This window comes from Juglans regia, chromosome 1, assembly GCF_001411555.2.
Source record: "Juglans regia cultivar Chandler chromosome 1, Walnut 2.0, whole genome shotgun sequence".
NCBI lineage: Eukaryota > Viridiplantae > Streptophyta > Magnoliopsida > Fagales > Juglandaceae > Juglans > Juglans regia.
The window spans coordinates 42,989,108-43,007,368 of NC_049901.1; the positions used below are offsets into that span (position 1 = coordinate 42,989,108).

General features: G+C 35.9%; 2 protein-coding genes across 2 annotated transcripts; one reads left to right on the forward strand and one right to left on the reverse strand.

The window, feature by feature from the left end:
- Positions 1-360: 360 nt before the first annotated feature.
- On the reverse strand, positions 361-3,909 carry LOC108995993 (actin-depolymerizing factor-like). Its single transcript, XM_018971702.2, has 3 exons — positions 3,556-3,909; positions 2,548-2,813; positions 361-879 (listed from the first exon to the last, which is right to left on the reverse strand). Exons 1-3 carry the CDS (start codon positions 3,577-3,579, stop codon positions 729-731), a joined length of 441 nt encoding a protein of 146 aa, XP_018827247.1. The 5' UTR covers positions 3,580-3,909; the 3' UTR covers positions 361-728.
- Positions 3,910-7,478: 3,569 nt separating this feature from the next.
- LOC108995992 (chromatin modification-related protein MEAF6-like) lies at positions 7,479-17,616 on the forward strand. The gene is made up of 7 exons (XM_018971700.2): positions 7,479-7,589; positions 7,697-7,791; positions 8,675-8,775; positions 10,067-10,136; positions 11,361-11,388; positions 11,472-11,532; positions 17,315-17,616. The coding sequence occupies exons 1-7, from the start codon at positions 7,577-7,579 to the stop codon at positions 17,418-17,420; spliced, it is 474 nt and encodes a 157-aa protein (XP_018827245.1). The 5' UTR covers positions 7,479-7,576; the 3' UTR covers positions 17,421-17,616.
- The last annotated feature ends 645 nt before the right edge of the window (positions 17,617-18,261 follow it).

The following is an 18,261-nucleotide window of genomic DNA, read 5'->3' on the forward strand; positions in this document are numbered from 1 at the left end:
ATTCAGGTGAGTAACCTACAAACTATAACAACAACAAATGATAGTATGGAATATAACTGCTAAGGTTCCGGTTTCTTGAAGAAAATTTATCTGAGAAATGAAAGGGAAAATGTGGAATGCATAGCTGCAAAAATATTCAGGTTCCCATGGGAGACTTTTCTACTCGGTTTGCTCTCAAAACTTGGGACTTTGGTGTTTGCATTTGGGTTCTCGTATTTCTCTAAGAACCGGGTTAAGACCAATGCAACGTGAGGATTTTGCTACTCCCGTTGGGGGAAATCAACTTCCCGCTTATGACATTTTCTCTCGTGGAACCTAAAGCAAAGAGGAAGAGAAGGGTGGAAATTGGGGAGGGGAGGGTAAGAATAATTTTTGTTGTTTCCCATACATCTTCAGACATGTTTTACGTGCCAATATACATGGAGTTTCTACATATCCTTTTACAGGTAAATCCTTTGGAGACCAACTTTCATAAGATTACTTACATCAAGAGTTTCCAGATACCACTTTACAAACTCATCCGAGAATCGGCAATCAAGAAGGAAAGTGACTTTCTCCATTATCTCTGTTATCAGATAATATTAGCCTAAAACTAATGTGCCTCAAAGATGTCAATTTATTCACAGATAGTGCGCAATGCTATGCTGTGCCTGATAACTATTTCATAAATTTAAAAACCATAGTAGATCTCCTCTCCAAGGAAGAAAACTCTAAACAGCAGAGTCCATTCAGCGTGCACGGTCTCTAATCACTTCAAGATCCATCTCCATGGGGTCAGTAGCCTGAATCTCATAATGGACACCATCCAGCTCCCGTCTGAACCTGTCTCTAGATGTGGCATAGAGCATCTTGGCACGGATTCGAGAGGATGAAGGAGACCTGATGGGAATGTCATGCAATGAATCATTAAGAATGAGATCTTAACAGCAGAACCACTCAAACACTAAAGAGTATAAAACGTGTCATTACCGTAGGATAAAACATAAATACCAACATCCACATGCACATAAAGAAAACTAGGACCAACGTTTACTGCTATGCAACTGCCTGGAGGCTTGAAAAAGAATAGCATTGGATCATTTAAAAGTCATCCTCCAACTTCTACCAGCAAAACAAGACCAAGTATTGATCATAAAATGAGAAAATGGAAAAATGTAAAACAGTGGTCTGCATATGGAGTCACACTGGCTACATCCATAAGTCCAAAACAAACAAGAAATATGGAACCAGATCATCAAGAATAGAGCTTAGGAGAAGTTTTACGGATTTAAATTGTTGGTTGCTAAATAACAAAGCATGATAAGATCCAGATTTCAAAATCTATTAAGTAGAAGTTTTTTAAATCGAAAATTCACACAAGCCTTGAAAAACTACATACATTGACATCAGGAACAGATTGTAAAACTGAGAGGACATTCTTTATTGTCAATTAATGCACAGCAATGGAACACAACAAGAACAGTAGCCTTGTTTCATTTAACAAAAGAAACCAACTAATTAATATATAAATGATGAGTGCATGCCCCATGACCCTATAATCTCATCAGTTACATACAAGATTACCCCATTTAACTTCATAGGTTGACTAATGACTACAGTTAAATGGAAATTTGTTAACTTCAGAAAGATCAGACATCCATACTACCACCTGATTTGCCAATGCATATCAATGGATGAGTTAAAAAAAATCTATCAATGGTCAAATATTTCTCTATGAACATTAAGAATCAGAATTTGAAGAAGGGGAACAGGGAGTCCTGAAACCCCAACAGATTGAGGAGAATTTGTTCAATCACATAGTTTGAGCTCCTGAAATATGCACCCTTCTAGTTTCTTTTGATGATGTAGCAGCATGAAACAGAGCTCCAATATAGCAAGAGACTGCCTATTAAAGTATGGAGGGATAAGGGCATCCCATATTTAACAATCATACAGCAGAAAATTGCATGCTTATAGCAACTACCGCTATTCTCGAAACAAATTTCCTTATGCCATTCTCAAACCTGTGAAGTATGCCAGCCCAAATATGCTGTATATCAAGAAATACCATAAATTAAGTGTAGTGTTTTAAGTTCAGATGACGATAGATTTGATATCAACAGAATAAGCATGTCTACAATTACCACAAATATTAATCATTTTTAACAAAAAATTGTATACAGAGAGTCAGAGCAAGTAAGTCCTGAGGCTGCATAAAAGAACTAAGAAAGACGAAAAAAAAAACTAAAACTAATACTAAATCTAAACCCAGATAAGTTTTTTAAATGCTGGATATTATGAGTGCATGGATATGTTAAGTGAGGTCAAAGAAATAAAACACAAACGAGAGAAACAACAGAATGAATTAACAATGCAAGAACTATTGACAGAGTAGATGTGGATTTTTACTTTTCATTGTCATTTGAACATAGATTTAATAAATTAATGACGATAATTGCCATGTCTTTTGAGGATGATATAAGTGCTTATGTATCGGTTACCCTCTCATAGAGAAAGTGATAATATCAATGGAAATGAAATATAAAGAGATTATAGGCGAAACCTTACCATGCGATGAAGAATATCTTGCTCTTTTGACAGTTATCAGAAGTCACGAAATCATAGTCATAAACGGCATATCGGCAATCATTCTCAGGTAAAGCTGCAGTGAAATCATCATAATTCTCAGCTGGACCACCTGTCTTCTCAACCACAACCTCCTTTTTATTCTCATCAACCTTAAAAATCACATATCGGTGAACCTTCTTCCACTTCAATTCAAAAAATGTGTTTTTGGTTTGATCACCAACACCCATGCCCCACGAAGCGTTTGGCTGAAAACGAAACCAAATTGCATCACAAAATTTTTCTATCTAAAACTTCAAAATCTTGACAACAACGTGCACATTAATAATAACAAGCTATTAGTTCCTTTTTAGCCAGCAAGAAGCTCCAAACCGCTTGTCATAAACGATCGAAAATTGTATTCCAGTGTTCCACAACTTGGAATAAGATTTTTGACACAAGGGGTCTAATAATAGATTTTATTAGATGACAAGACCATACCATACCACAATCAATACCGCAAATCAAATCATGATAAAAAAAAAAAGGTTTTAATTAGTGTAAACAAATAAACAGGATATTGAAAATGTTGGAGTTGCATTCATTACAGTGATCGAACCCCAATTTAATGAGAGAGCAAATATATAAGCTCTATCAGTCTGCAGAGGACTCAGATTTTCAATTTTCCGCGAACCAAGAACACATCAAGCAATTAAAAAAAAAATCCTTCACTAAATAAAAAAGAACCCATTTTTTTATATTTTCCTGACCTTCATCGGCAGCCAAATCAAACAGAAAAAAAAAAAAAAGTGATCTAACTTTTCATTCAAGTTGAATAAAATGAGCGGTGAAAAGAAAACTCTTCAAAATATAACTGAAAAGGAAAAGATGTCTTCGATTTTAAGTAAATATGCTTAACACATGAATCTATAATCTTATTCATGGTTGTTGAAAGCAAATAGCCGCAATAACGCCAACAGACTAATAGAAGTAGAGAGTAGAGAGAGAGACCCGGTTGAGCCATCTGAAAGACATGATATCCAAGAGCGTGAGCAAGACGAGCGAAAAAGAAGGAGGAGGAGGAGAAAGCAGAAGTGGTGGATTGTGTTTGGACGGAAAGAAAAACTACTATGAGAAGAGAGAGCACGGACCCAGAAGAGAGAGGTGGCAAAATACAACAAAAAAACAAGATGGGGAATACTGCCAAGAAACCAAAGAGAAGTGAACCTTCCTAGATCTCTCTCTTTATTGTCTTCGTTTCCTTTCAAAGACTCGGATTTTTCGAGGACAGGAAGGTTGGGTGCATATACTGCTCTACAGCTCTGTTCTTATCTTACAATCGAATGAAAAAGACTGAAAAAGACTAATCAATCTATCGTATGGACCATGCCTTTAACGGAACAAAGAAGGGGTCTAAAGGGCAAGAAATTATCCTTTTTTTTTTTTCCTTTTAATTCTGTTGGGTTAGAATATCGGCAAATAAATAAACAATAAATTATTGTTGTCATTAATAATAGTTATTATTTATTATTATTAGATGACATGAAATAGACAATAAATATATTGTTCAAAAGTTGGCAACTAAAGTCAATCCATGAGGTGGATTATTAAAAAATGGAAAAACTTTTGCATCTGCCTACACCGGCACACACTCAATGCATTGAGTGTAAAAATAAAAAATAAAAAATATGAAGTGTGTGCCTGGTGTAGGCAGATGCATAGCAAACCCCTTAAAAAATATATAAAGGTTCATTGACTCAGTAGTAGAGTTGCCTAATATTATAATTTTTTGTTTGAATTTTTAGTGATATTATTTCCATATATATCTTCCTATAACAAAGAGGCTATCTTTATTATTATTCATCAACAGTAATAAATAGTAAATATGTTTTTTTTCACGCATATTCTTATTACTGTTCATCAACAGTAAAAAGGTTTTTTTTTTTTTTTTTTACACATATTTGTTTGATTTTTCTGTTTCTTTTTGAGTTTTTTCGTGTGAATGTCAATGTGCGACATAATACCACAATCCTGCGTGGGGAATGAGAGAGAGAAAGGAAAAGTGAGAAAAAATATTGATTTTTGAATTTTAAATTACAATTCTTCATCTTTTATCTTCAGATTTAATCTAACAGTAGAAGTTTAAATATTGATTTAAACTAACATAAAATAGATAATTAAAATATAAATATTCTATCATATACTTAAAATTAACTTTAATTTATAAAATACTAATTTTTCATCATTAAATAAAAGATAAAGTTTTACTGAACATTTTTAAGTGAATAATATTATATCATAAACTAAAAATCAATTTTAATTTATAAAATACTAATTTTTCATCATTAAATAAATGATGAAATTTTACTGTATATTTTTAAGAGAAAAAACTATCTAATTAATTTAAATTTTTAATATAATTTAAATTTTGTAATAAATGATGAACATAAATAAATAATAATTTTATTCTTATACATTAGATTATTTTAATATTTAAAATTATACTTTATTTTTTTTTTCAATTTAATAGATGTGGCAAACGTTTGCCACTACTAGTTTCATTTATAAATGGCAATTCATATTTATTTATTTTTCTTATGTGGCTGATCATTAAATGCACGAGAATAAAATTGGTAAAAATCCCTTGAATTTACTATGAGTTTGAATTATGAATTATTTAATGATTTTTATAACATCCGATTTAGATATTTTCAACGAATTAAATTTCTAGGGAATTTTTGTGTTAAAAAAAAAGAAAGAAATAGGAAGAGATAATGATGGTTCGAATTAAAGGGCGTGCGTAACGTTAACGCTAACTTGCTTTTATTTTTCAACGGTGGACGCTGACCAGGAAGCTTTATCAAATCCGTACACGCGTAAATGTGCACGGTGTGACATTAAAATCAGATATATAACGACTTTTTATAATTTTTTATCCAATCATATTTTAGATAAGGGATATTTTTAAAATATAAACTATAAAAATAACATAATTTTACAAAAATGCCATTAATTTAAAATATAATTATAAAATAATTGTATCTGCATTATTATTCTCTTTAAATATAACAAATAATTTTTGTGTCAAGATTATTATATTTAAAATAAATAAATAAATAATACTATTTTTTAAAATACGAAAAATAAATAAATTAAATTATGCAATTTAAATAATATATAATATAAATTACTTCAAATATAATTGTTCACGCCATGGAGAACCAAGATGAAATCCCCCTCCCATATCGGATAAATTCAGCAGTCAGGAACTCACCGTTGGATGTTAGCTGAAAACGAATCTCACCGTACGAGTGCAAAGCAACCCCACCCATCTATCAGTGATCAAATTGATTAGTCAGTGGGTCCCACATTGCCGTGCTCAGCGGCTTACCCCCAACGGTACTGACACACCGCTGTTCCCTTTTATTTTATTTTTTAAATTGAGTAATATTAAATATAAATTTTAAATAGATAAATTTTATATAAATTTTTTATAAAATAATAAATTCTATTAATAAATAATAATTTTTTATATTTTTTTAAGGTAGAGTTTATTTTTTTATAAAGACTTATATAAAATTCATCTATTTAAAATTTATATAAATAATTTCTCTTTTAAATTTTGTATTAACGTCGATTTGCATATAATAAATATTCATCTCATCAATTTTTTAAAATTTTTATATAAAATATAATTAATAATTTAATTTTTTTTAATTTTAAAATAATAATATTAAAAAATAATATTATAATAATATTTTATTTAATTTTCAATTTTTATATAAAATTATTTCATTTTATTTTACCATTTAAACCGTACCGTAGCACACTTTTTTTTTTTTTTTTTCTTGTGTAGTATGGATGTATTAAATAGAACTCTTCTGTTTCTTTTTTTTAATTAAGTTGATGTACCATGTCCGATCCGACGGCTGTATTTAGAAGTACAGTATTTATAATGCTTAAAATGTAAGGAAATGATTTATATATAATATTTTACATAATTATATCTTAAATGAGAGATATTTTTTATAAAATATCTTACAAAAGTAATATCGTTTTATAAAAATACATTTATCTCAAAATATTATTATAAAATATATTATAAAAATATATTGTATATATATCATTACTCTAAAAAGTATGCATAAGTATTTAAAATATAAATCTACTTATTAGTTTTAATAATAATATGATATAAATCTATATAGTTTTAAGGAAGTAAAGTATCATCCAACCAATTTAGACTAAAAAAATATAGCACAAATTAACCTTTTTTTTTAGCGGTATGTAGTGCAAATTACCTTTTTTTTTAGTTCAATAAAATAAAGAACTCTATCAATTTTCCTACCCATTTTGGTCTTAATATATGTTAAAATGGATCTAAATTGACCGATTTAAGAAATTATGTGAGTAACTAAAACAAAAATATATTAAAATCGGTTTGGTGTTAACCACGTTAAATTAAATTAGTAAATCAAACCATTTTTCCGAGTTTTAAATTTAATCCTAATCTTCACTCATTTTTTTAATAAATTATTTTACGACAAAATATCACCCATTTATATTTTAATAGAAATAATTAATAATGGATCATAAAAAATAAAATCATTTTTTCAAATTTCCTAATCAAATGATTAGATACGTTCAATTTTCACAATAATATTTATCCAAAAATAATACAAATGGTGTCGCGTCAATAATCTATACAAATTTATCGTTATATCATAGTAATTAGTACCGTCGCCTAGGAAGTTTGGATTTAGAAGTCCAAAGGTCGTTATTTATAATGTGGATCCGGCCCATTTTAGCTAGGTTGGGCTTGGGAATCGCCCAAACAAAATATATCGCCGTGGCAGCAGCATCTCGCGATTCCGCGAGATGGCAAGAGAGAACGCCCGTAGAGGAACTTAACCCGTCTTTACTCACCCTACCCAAAACGAAAAATCAACCAGTCGCGTGCCCTAACTAGCAGACACAACTCTTTTTGTTTTCACTGGTTAGGGTTTTCCGCTGTCAATTTTTTCGCGCCAAAATGGAATCTGAAGGTAACCGTTAGATATTTTCCTGGATTCGAATTTGAATTTTGGTTTTGATTGGAACCAAAAGGCTTGAGCTTTCTTTAACGTATTTCCCCTTCCCCCTCTCTTTTCAGGGCAAAAGGCCACAGCGAACCCATCGGCAATGCTGGCTTCTCTCCTTAGTAGGAGAGCCAAGCTTCACGAGGAGCTTCGTAACATTGAAAAGCAGGTTCTTTATTTTTTTTATAATTGTTGCTTTATTTTTATTCTGTTTGGTTCCCTAGGATCCCTAGGAAAAGGGAGGAAAATAATATTTGATGACAAATATAAAAGTTAAAGAAAAATAAGATTAAAAAAAGTCAACTCAACAATGTCAAGTAGTTTATTTGGCCTATTCTCTTGCGGCCAACTTTTAAATTGGGTTGTTAGAATTTCTATCTTAATGGAAATTGTTGAACACTTTTAATCTAAATATTTATGTTAGTGGTTGCGTAGAAAGTGTGGCTCTTTGTAGTGTGAATAACTGTCTTATTGACATTGCGTTTGTTTGAGAAAATGCAAAGGCTATACTGCAATGGGAGCTTTTGGTTGTTGATCATGCTTTGGTTTCTCTCTTGTGTACATCCTGTATATATGGGTGGTTATGCCTATTGTTTTCATCATTGAAATTATTAGTACTTGACAAAAAAAATTAGTGCAATGGGAGCTTTATGTAAATATATGTGAAAAGCACTTGGTGCCATGCTCAATACCTGTGATTTGCTACTGAACACGCTCTTTCAATGTAATTAGGATGGTTTACTGGTCTCATGTGCTACAAAGTGTACTCTTGCATTTGGACTACTTGTCAACTATATGAATTGTTTGAGTGACCGTTTCCTGCTCTCAAAGTAAATTAGATGTTGCATTTCTTTTTATTTTTTCTCCTTTCTCTTAGACTCATAAAGAGATTGCATGTACAACAGTGCAATTTTCTTTTATTTGGTTAAGTTTTTAAATGAACTAGGGATGATTCATAGTTCCCTCCACTAAGTTATATTATGCAGAATTGTGTTTTTTTTTTTAATGAGCATAAGACTCTGCTAGAGCCTGATAGTTTGCCTTAAATTCAGGTCTATGATATGGAGACAGGTTATCTACAGGATCCAAGCCAATGTGGCAATGTGTTGAAAGGTTTTGAGGGATTCCTATCTTCATCTAAGAGCACTGCGCTGTACGGAGTGGCTAAGATATTCTTCTCCTTCTACTTTTCTTCTTATGATTAAAGTATCTTCATCTTCCATTCGTCTCAACATGTGTAGTTTTGAATTTGCTTCTTATGAATCTTTGATAATTGTTATTGAAAATACAGAAAGTATTTATATCTGAACTTTACTTTAATATACCTTTCTATTTAATATTTATGCTTGACCAATTTATTATCTGTTTAATATTCTTCTCAATTTGCTTCCTTTTGGTTGAGATACCCGTGTCTTAAATACTTCTCAATCACATTTTGCAATCTGGTAAAGTTCTTATTATATTAGTATTTGTCATGCACTATGCTTTCATATGAGTCTCTTTTGCTGACCTGTTCTTAATAAAATCCTAGGAACTAGCAAATATTTATCTCCTATGGCTCTGGATATGTAAAGAAACAAAAAGAAGGTAAAAATAAAAGAACTAGTTTTTCATGGTAGCTCTATGTGGCGTTCCTATTTCGGCTATGGTTTTATCCTGCTATGGGTGTTTGGTCCTCTTTCTAATCAACATCTACCCACTTCACTTTTTATATTTGTTTAATTCAAGTTGGTGTGAAACTGAGTCATCTTTCTGATTGTCAATGTGCTAAGAATAAAAACCGGGATCAGATCATATACAATTTTTTGGTAAAGAAGACTCAAGTTTCTCTAAAATCTTTAGACATATGTAGATGCTACTGATTTTGAAATCCGGTTGCTTCAAGTGCTGTTCAAAACAATTTTGAGAGTGTTTTTCGGGTAAGAGTTCCATTATCTGCATTGAAGTCATTAAATATCCCATGTTCAAGTTCAGTAGATTAATCCATGCATTAAGGAGTTTCTCAGTAGACTACTTTTGGTAAAGATTAAATTTTGCCAGATATATGTTGATGTCTCAATCAATCTCTGGGGTTAAGTCTCCATAGCCTTTCATGTCATTCCTCTAAATGTGAAGTGGTAACTTTAGCTGGCAGTTGAGGATATCCGGCTCGATTACTTGTTTAGTGAAAATTTTTTCATGCCAGTCATCTATAGGCTGATGAACCTGAGACATAGTATGCATTTTAAAGCAAAGCAACATGTTCAATTGAAAAATCCTGGATGTGATAGGAAGGTTACACACCTTTGACAGGGTTGTATTTTTGGTTGAAATGGGATGGTGTTCAAACTCATTCATACCTTGATTTTTGCTGGCATTGTGCCTGTGTAAGGCATTGTGCATACATTGATGTTTGCTGCATTACATACCCATGACATGTAACTCCTGAGAACTTGTGGTTGCAGCTTGAAGCGGTCCAGGAAGTTTCAGCCCGAAGATAGGCTCTTTTCATTATCGTCAGTCACCTCACCGGCAGTGTGTAATCTTACTCTTATTGTCCTCTATTTTTAATGCAAGCGCCACTTAAATCTTTCTCTCGTGAGACTTTCCCATTTTTCTGAAAGAAGTGCTTACAGTTTTTTTATAAGTAAGATGTGGTTACAGGTTTAACTAATAAAGTTATTAGAACATAAACAGGGTGCATTCATCATTGTTGTAATGTATTCTTAGTGCTCGTTCTTTGAAATATAATTTTTATGAAGAGAAAAATGAAGGGGGTTGGGGGGTGGGTATATCTATAACTGAATGATTCCTGACTATTCCTTATCTTCCCATATCTGAACCACGATACTAGGAAGAGTCTTGGTAACATCACTCATTCCTTTATTTACAAAGAAGCTAGAAGCAACTTCTTGGCCTTTTTTTTTTTCTTTTTTCTTTTTTTTTTTACAAGTAACATGAATTTTATTAAGGCGAAAAAGGGTGTTAATATTTTAATGTGAGAATAGTGTCTCCTCATCACCTAAATATGTAATTGTATTCAGCATTCTATGAGCAGCTCATCATCCTGTTATGTTCAATTACACAGTCGGAATTGCATCAAAGCCCCTTTTTAATTATCCTCCCTGCTTTTTACAATCAGTATCTGATATAGAACCGAGAATACCCAAAAAGAGACAAAAATAAATAATAATGGAGAAGAAGAATATTGCAGTGGATATGGTGCTCAACATGGGACAGAGTTATGACAATTGAATAACTCATCTATTCTTTGAAAGGGGGGTGAGTTAGATGGTCAAGATGTATTCCTTTCTAATTTTGATTGATGACAGAACTGGATCTTGACCAAACTTATACTTGGGGGCCTGGGGCATTTTTGCATAAAGAATTCTTGATGATTTCCCTCTATTAATGTGCTAAAATTTTTTGCATGACAAAAGATGCTAAAAACGTAACTCTGCAGTGAAGCAGCAAATTTCTTTAGGAAGTGAGGGAATACATACCAAGTGAAATAGACATATTTTCATTTATAACAGCAAGTTCATCGATTTCAGCAGAGAGGAAAAAGAATAGTGTCTTGTACTTTGCTTTATTAAATCAAAACCCTTTATTGATTTTAGCATCCCTTTGTTTTCCCATATTCAATTTTCTAATATCAGGTTTCTTGGCTTTCTTCTTTAAGTATGGCAATCGTGCCACGTAGAGGTTGTTTGACTTATTTCTAACAGGCTTCTGTATATATCTTCCACTGTTTCGCAGGCTGAAGAGCTTGCAGCTGGACGAGATGGTGAGCCTCTATATGCAAGAACATATTTTGCAGCTTTCCTTTCCTAATTTTTTGTCAATCTTCTTCCTTTGTGTTCATTGTAGATGGGAGATCAGACTTTGGTCCTGGTCGATCTAAGGGTGGAGGTATCTTCGCAAATGGGCAGTAAGTATTCCAATAGCATTATGTTACAAACTCTTGCCTAAACTGAGAGAAAACTTTTAGAGAGAGAAAATTCTCTCCGTACTCATTTTTTCTCAGTATTCTTTTCATTAGTTTAGGATGGTGTTCATGATTGGTTGAAAGTTTGAGCTGTGATTGGTGGGAAGGAGAAATGGTTTATGGGAAAACCATTTCCATTGAACTAAAATCTTTTGAGATTTCTAGGGTGGGTAGATGGCTGACTCTCACAGAAAGAGGGTGGAAGTTTGTGAAAAGCATGAAAATGGAGTTAGCCACGGCACGATGGTTTTGCAGAGTCCTGGAGGATGGAGTGCATGCAAGGAGAATGGGGTTTTATGCTAGCTATCGTGAAGGGGACAGGGGCTTCACTGTACAAAGGGGCTCAAATGTTCAAGGTGCATTCATGGCACTTGAAGAGCACCGAGGGGGAGGGCGTCATAACTGTATTTTTGTCCCAAATGACAGAGATGGGAGGGGATGGAGGAAACTTGCTGAGGGCCTTAGGGAGGTTGCTAGTTTCGGTGGGCAGGCACCACCAACAATGGCTGGTGCTTCATTTTTTAAACCTCCTCAGTCGTATAAGGAGGCTCTCCAAATATCAAGGTCTGTGGACATATCTCGTCAGTTGGACAGGAGGGTGGCTAGTGGGGATGACAATAGCATTGTTTTGGTAGGAACTCAGGGACGTGAGGAGGTTGGCAGGAGATTTGTTGGTCTTCAAAAGGAAACTATTATGCGGGTTTTTTATGATATGCAAATGCAGTTGGGGGAATTGCAAGGTCATATTATATGGTTGAAACGGTGCATTGAGGATCAAGGGTGGGATCTGATCCCTGGATAGAGTAATGGGCCTGTTATTGGGCAGGTAAAGGGCAAAGAGCCCAAGGGCCAACATAAGGGTAAGGTTACATGTGGGCCTGAAGCTGGCCTCTCTATTGGGCCTGCTAAGGGGAAGGGCCCATTATACGGGCCCAGGCACTCCACCAGGGAAGCATCCAGACCCATAGGGCCTGTGTGGAGGAGGCGTGGGGCTTCCTTTCCACCTGCAGTTGTGGCTTGCGTTGAGGGGGGGCGGGGCCTTCCACCCGCAGCGTTTTCGGTGAAGGTAGCGGCACCCCTGTCGAAGGGTGTTCACAGGGGTGGCTCAGGCGACACGACTGGCGGAAACGATGAAAGTGGTGTGATCTCTTGCACTGCTTCACTCGACATGGAGGGGTTGAGTCATGCACAGACCCGGTCGACTGAGGCTGCTGGGCCTTCGACGGCTGTCGCCCTCCCTGTTCAACCGCTGGTGACTGTAGCGAAGCTATTTTAGCCAAAGCCCAATCTTTTATTGCCGTTGGAGATGCCAAAGCTGGTTGCACCACCTCAAGTGGCTTTGCCGTACTGGGTCATGCTCCTACGGCTGTCGTGGCACCTTTTCCACCATCGTGGCCCATTCTACTTCCTCTGGAGGCGCCATGTGAAGCAGAACCTCTGGTTTTTTCCCAACAGAACATGCTGATGGAGTTAGGTGAGCCCTCAATGGCAGTCGAAGCATCATCTCCTCCGCAGGTGGCTGTCTTACTTTCTGAAGGGGTGTCGATGGACATGAAAACTCACTTTCAGCCTCAGCCAGGGGATCAAGACTCGGCTTTGGTAGTGACCAGTCTAGACAATGGGCCTTCTGTTGAGGGGATGGAGGAACTAGCTCCTTTATGCACAATTTCCCCTAATCTGGATTTATCTTCATCTGATTGGGTGTTTAAGCAGGTGGAGGAGATGTATTCTGCGCTTGGTATTTCTTGTGTAGGCTTTGAGGATCAATTTAGAGCCCTTCTCATTGCTATTGAAAATAGTCGTTCGAAGTCAACCACGAAGCGAGACAGAAACTTAAAAAGCTTTCTTGCACTATCAACTATGCAGCCAAATAAGGCAGGGTGGAAGAAATAGATCGAAAGGGAGGGGCACTCTTCGTAAGGGGACTGAATGACTGCAATAAACGTCTTCGTATAAGATCTTTATTGAGGTCATGGAAAGTGGACGTAGTGTGCTTTCAAGAAACTAAGTTGAGGGTAGTTGATAGAAGAATAATCCGTAGCTTGTGGGGGTGTTCATATGTAGGGTGGTCTTACTTGGCATCGTTGGGTGCGTCCGGGGGGGTTTTTTTAATGTGGGACAAAAGAGTGGTGGAGTCGGTTGAGGAATGTGTTGGGAATTTTTCGGTTGCTAGTCGCTTTAAAAATACGATTGATGGGTGGGAATGGGCGTTTGCGGGTACTTGCATTCCAAACTTGGATAACGAAAGGAGGCGACTATGGGAGGAGTCGGCTGGTCTTATTTATTTATGGGAGGTGTCGTGGTGCATGGGGGGAGATTTTTATATTGTTCACTTTCCCAGCGAGCGTTCGGGGACTCATCGCCACTCTGCAGCTATGGAGGAGCTCTCGGAGTTTGTATTTGATTTAGATCTTATGGATCTCTCTCTTCTCGGAGGCGAGTTCACATGGTCTAATGGTCGGGGATGGTCGAGATTGGATAGGTTCCTTGTCTCCCCGTCGTGGGAGGTGTACTTTCGTGAACTTTCTTAGAAATGGTTGCCCCATGTGTGCTCTGATCATTTTCTTATTGTCTTGGATTGTGGAGGTATTATGGGTAGACGCAGACCATTCAAGTTTGAAAATATGTGGTTAGTGGCGGAGGGTTTTGTAGAGAAGGTGCGTTCTTGGTGGTCTTCTTATATGTTTACAGGCAACCACATTTTCATTATAGCTTGTAAGCTCAAAGCTTTGAAGCAAGATCTAAAGAAGTGGAATTTGGAAGTGTTTGGTAGCATTGATAATCAAAAGAATACTCTTATGGAGGAACTACAAGATTTGGAGAACAGGGAATTGACGGGAGACCGCTCGGAGGAGGCCATTGCTAGAAAAAGAGTGGTTGTAGCTGATCTGGAAAAGGTGTTATTGTTGGAAGAGATTCATGGCGATAAAAATCTAGGGCCCTTTGGCTAAAAAAAGGTGATAAATGTACGAAATTCTTTCATAAAGTGGCGAATTCACATCGACGCAATAACACCATTGAGTCACTCCACTCAGGTACTCAAGTGCTTTCATCCTCTGATGATTTGGAAAATCATATTGTGCAGCATTTTGAGAACCTCCTTTCGGAACCGGTATGCTGGAGGCTAAAATTGGATGGCTTGTCATTCGAGTCTATTGATTCACAAAGTGCTAATGGGTTGGAAAGGGCATTTGAGGAAGATGAGGTGTATAAGGTTATTAGTAGCATGGTGAAGGACAAGGCACCTGGCCCAGATGGTTTCTCAATGGGTTTCTTCCAGGCTTGTTGGGATGTAGTAAAAAGTGATATTATGCATGTTTTTGCAGAATTTCACTATTTCATAAATTTGAGAAAAGTCTAAATGCGACGTTCATTGCTCTTATTCCAAAGAAACATGGGGTTGAGGTAGTTGAAGATTTTCGTCCCATAAGCCTGGTGAGTGGAGTTTACAAAATTATATCCAAGGTCCTGGCAAATAGGCTTAGCTCAGTGATGGAACATATTATTTTTAAGCCTAAAAATGCCTTCATTAGGGGGAGACAAATTATGGATGCGGTGCTTATTGCTAATGAGTGCTTGGATCATAGGTTGCAGGAAGGCATCCCAGGTATTCTATGCAAGTTTGACATAGAAAAGGCTTATGACCATGTGAATTGGTATTTCCTTCTTTACTTGCTTGGTAGTTGTGGTTTTGGTGACAGGTGGGTTTCTTAGATTTGTTGTTGGATATCTACTGTCCGCTTTTTAGTATTAGTCAATGGTACTCCTGCTGGATTCTTTAACAACTCACGTGGTTCGAGGCAGGGGGATCCCTTGTCTTCCCTCTTATTCGTCATTGTTATGGAGGCATTGGGGTGGTTGGTGAAGGTTGTTGTTAGTGGAGGTTTTTTATCTAGTTTTTCGGTGGGTTATGGCATAAATGGTCCTACTTCACTCTCTCATCTCTTATTTACAGATGATACTCTCTTATTTTGTGATGCGGATACTGGCCAGATTCAATCTCTGCTAGCTCCTTTGCTATGCTTTGAAGCAATGTCGGGGCTTAAGGTTAATCTTAGTAAATTCGAGATGGTTGCGGTGGGTGCAGTGCCTAATATTAACAGCTTGGCGCGATTGTTGGATTGCAAGGTGTCGTCCTTGCCTATGAAATATTTGGGTCTTCCACTGGGGGCCAATTTTAAGGCTCGAGCCATTTGGGATGGGGTGGTGGAGAAAGTGAAGAGGAAGCTTGCTGGGTGGAAACGAATGTATCTATCGAAAGGGAGTCGACTTACTTTAATTAAGAGTTCATTAACCAATCTCCCTACTTTTTTCCTTTCACTCTTTCCTTTGCCTGCAGGGGTGGCGACTAAAATTGAGAGATTATTCCGGTCTTTTTTGTTGTTGGGGGGAAACCAAATTCCATTTAGTTAACTAGAACAAGGTTTGTTCTCCTATTCCAAATGGAGGTTTGGGGATATGCAATTTGCGAACGTTCAATAAAGCATTATTGGGCAAATAGTTATGGAGGTACCACTTAGAGGGGAACACAATATGGAAGGAGATCATTGATTCTAGACATGGGAGTGGATGGGGAGAATGGTGCTCTAAGGAAGTAAGAGGGAGGCATGGGGTGAGCTTATGGAAATTTGTTAGGAAGGGTTGGCAAGGTTTTGAAAGTCACATACGATTTGTGGTAGGAGATGGTTCCAGAATCAGGTTTTGGCATGATATTTGGTGTGGAGAATGCGCTTTATACAGGGCATTTCCAACACTATAGTAATGCAGCTAACAGGGAGGCCTCTGTTGCAGATATGAGGGTATTTTCTCATGGATTTTATCCTAGTGGAATATTCTTTTTAATAGAAATATTCATGATTGGGAACTGTAGGTTGTATCTGATTTCCTCAGGTTGCTCTATTCTATGGGAAATATTACGGCTCAAGAGGATAGGTTGACAAAATCCTACTATAAGATTTTGTCAACCCAAGGCCATGTTTCATTTCCATGGAAGAGGATTTGGAGATCATGGGTGCCTACTAAGGTAGCTTTCTTCGTTTGGACTGCAACCCTTGGGAAGATCTTGACTACGGACAATCTGAGGAAGAGGAGAATCATAGTGATGGATTGGTACTATTTGTGCAAAAAATAGGGAGAATCTGTATGTCACTTACTTTTGCATTGTGAGGTCACGAGGGGGTTATGGAATGAGATCTTTCGAAGAATGGATATTACTTGGGTAATGCCTCTGCGGGTGGTGGATTTATTGGCATGTTGGAGGGAGCTTCAAGGCTGTCCTCGAGTGGCGGCAGTGTGGAAGATGATCCCGTTGTGTATCATGTGGTGCATATGGTCCAAGAGGAATGAGAGATGTTTTTAGGATAGGGAACGAACAATGGAGGAGTTTCAGAATTTTTTTATGTGCACTTTAATGCTATGGTTTTCAACCATTGTACTTGATGGAAATAATGTCCATGACTTTCTTTCCTTAGTTAGAATCTAATTAAGTGGTTTCTCTTGTATACTCCCTATGTACACGGGTTATGCCTATTCCATTCGTATGAATAAAATTTTTATTACTTATAAAAAAAAAAAAAAGCATTATGTTACAAATATTGTCCAAGCTCCATTTAACAGAAAGCCATTAACTTGTGCTCCACTGCTCCATAACTTGTGCTTTTATCCATTACTAACAAAAGCTTTATTAATAAATTTCTTCATTGAATGATGTAAAACTCTGTCACAGAGGAAAACCAAAGAAGGGAAGAGCAGGGCCAAGGGATTCAAAGAGATTTAGGCCTTCAGGTGATCCAGATTTCGACTACGACGATGATCCCGACGTGACATTGTAAATTTGCCATTTCTGTGGAAGAAACTTTGCAAGATCTTGGGAGTCAATAACATCAATTTTTTTTTTTTTTGTTGAAATCTCGTCAAGGGCGCAAGTTCATAGGCAAAGAAAGCTTTTTTTGTGACCTTTGTCATTAATCTTGAGACATGAAAATGTTGATCGAAGATTAATGTTTATATCTTTATTTATGGTTACAATGCTCGATGGAGTTAATATCATCTCAAAACTAAATGGGATTGATTAATCAATTGTTACATGAAGATAATGCATGGGTCTATTGGGGCCAACATCGTGAAACATGTGGCAGGCAACAAATGAATGAATAATATTAGCAGCCACAAGACTATAAACAGCATGATTCTTACTTAGTGCATGAATCATTATCCATCCTGGTAATGGTATTATATCATAAGCATAATTCTGACTCACGTTCTTAAAAATATGAAGTTAAGCCTTCTGCAACTGCAGCCTGGTGGATAAAAAATAAAATAAAATAAAATAAACAACAACTCACGTGGCTAATGTTTTAAATACTGCAGGAATTTAAAAAAGAGTAAGAAAAATAAAAAAAAAATAAAATAAAAAAACAACTCACGTGGCTAATTGGAGGAAAAAAACATTAGGCTTGCTTTTTGTTCTTAGAGCATGCATGCATGCAAGTAGAGCATATTTCTGGTCACTGTCAAGTTAGCTTTAAGCACACCTTAGTCAATACCAACTTTCTCTGCCCACTTTTCTGTCTCAGTGATTGGATCAGAAAATTCGGTACGGTATAATATATTTTTTTAATTTAGTGATTAAATAAATATTTTTTAATAATATTATATATTTTTTAAAAATAT

Bases quoted from the DNA above. Each gene is read 5' to 3' on its own strand.
- LOC108995992 (XM_018971700.2), top strand. The intron at 11,389-11,471 runs GTGAGCCTCTAT...TGTTCATTGTAG, and splicing joins GCTTGCAGCTGGACGAGATG to ATGGGAGATCAGACTTTGGT. The intron at 11,533-17,314 runs GTAAGTATTCCA...ACTCTGTCACAG, and splicing joins GGTATCTTCGCAAATGGGCA to AGGAAAACCAAAGAAGGGAA.
- LOC108995993 (XM_018971702.2), bottom strand. From the start codon at position 3,579: ATGTCTTTCAGATGGCTCAACCGG. The intron at 2,814-3,555 runs GTCTCTCTCTCT...TTTCGTTTTCAG, and splicing joins CTTTCAGATGGCTCAACCGG to CCAAACGCTTCGTGGGGCAT. The intron at 880-2,547 runs GTAAGGTTTCGC...CATTCCCATCAG, and splicing joins AAGATATTCTTCATCGCATG to GTCTCCTTCATCCTCTCGAA.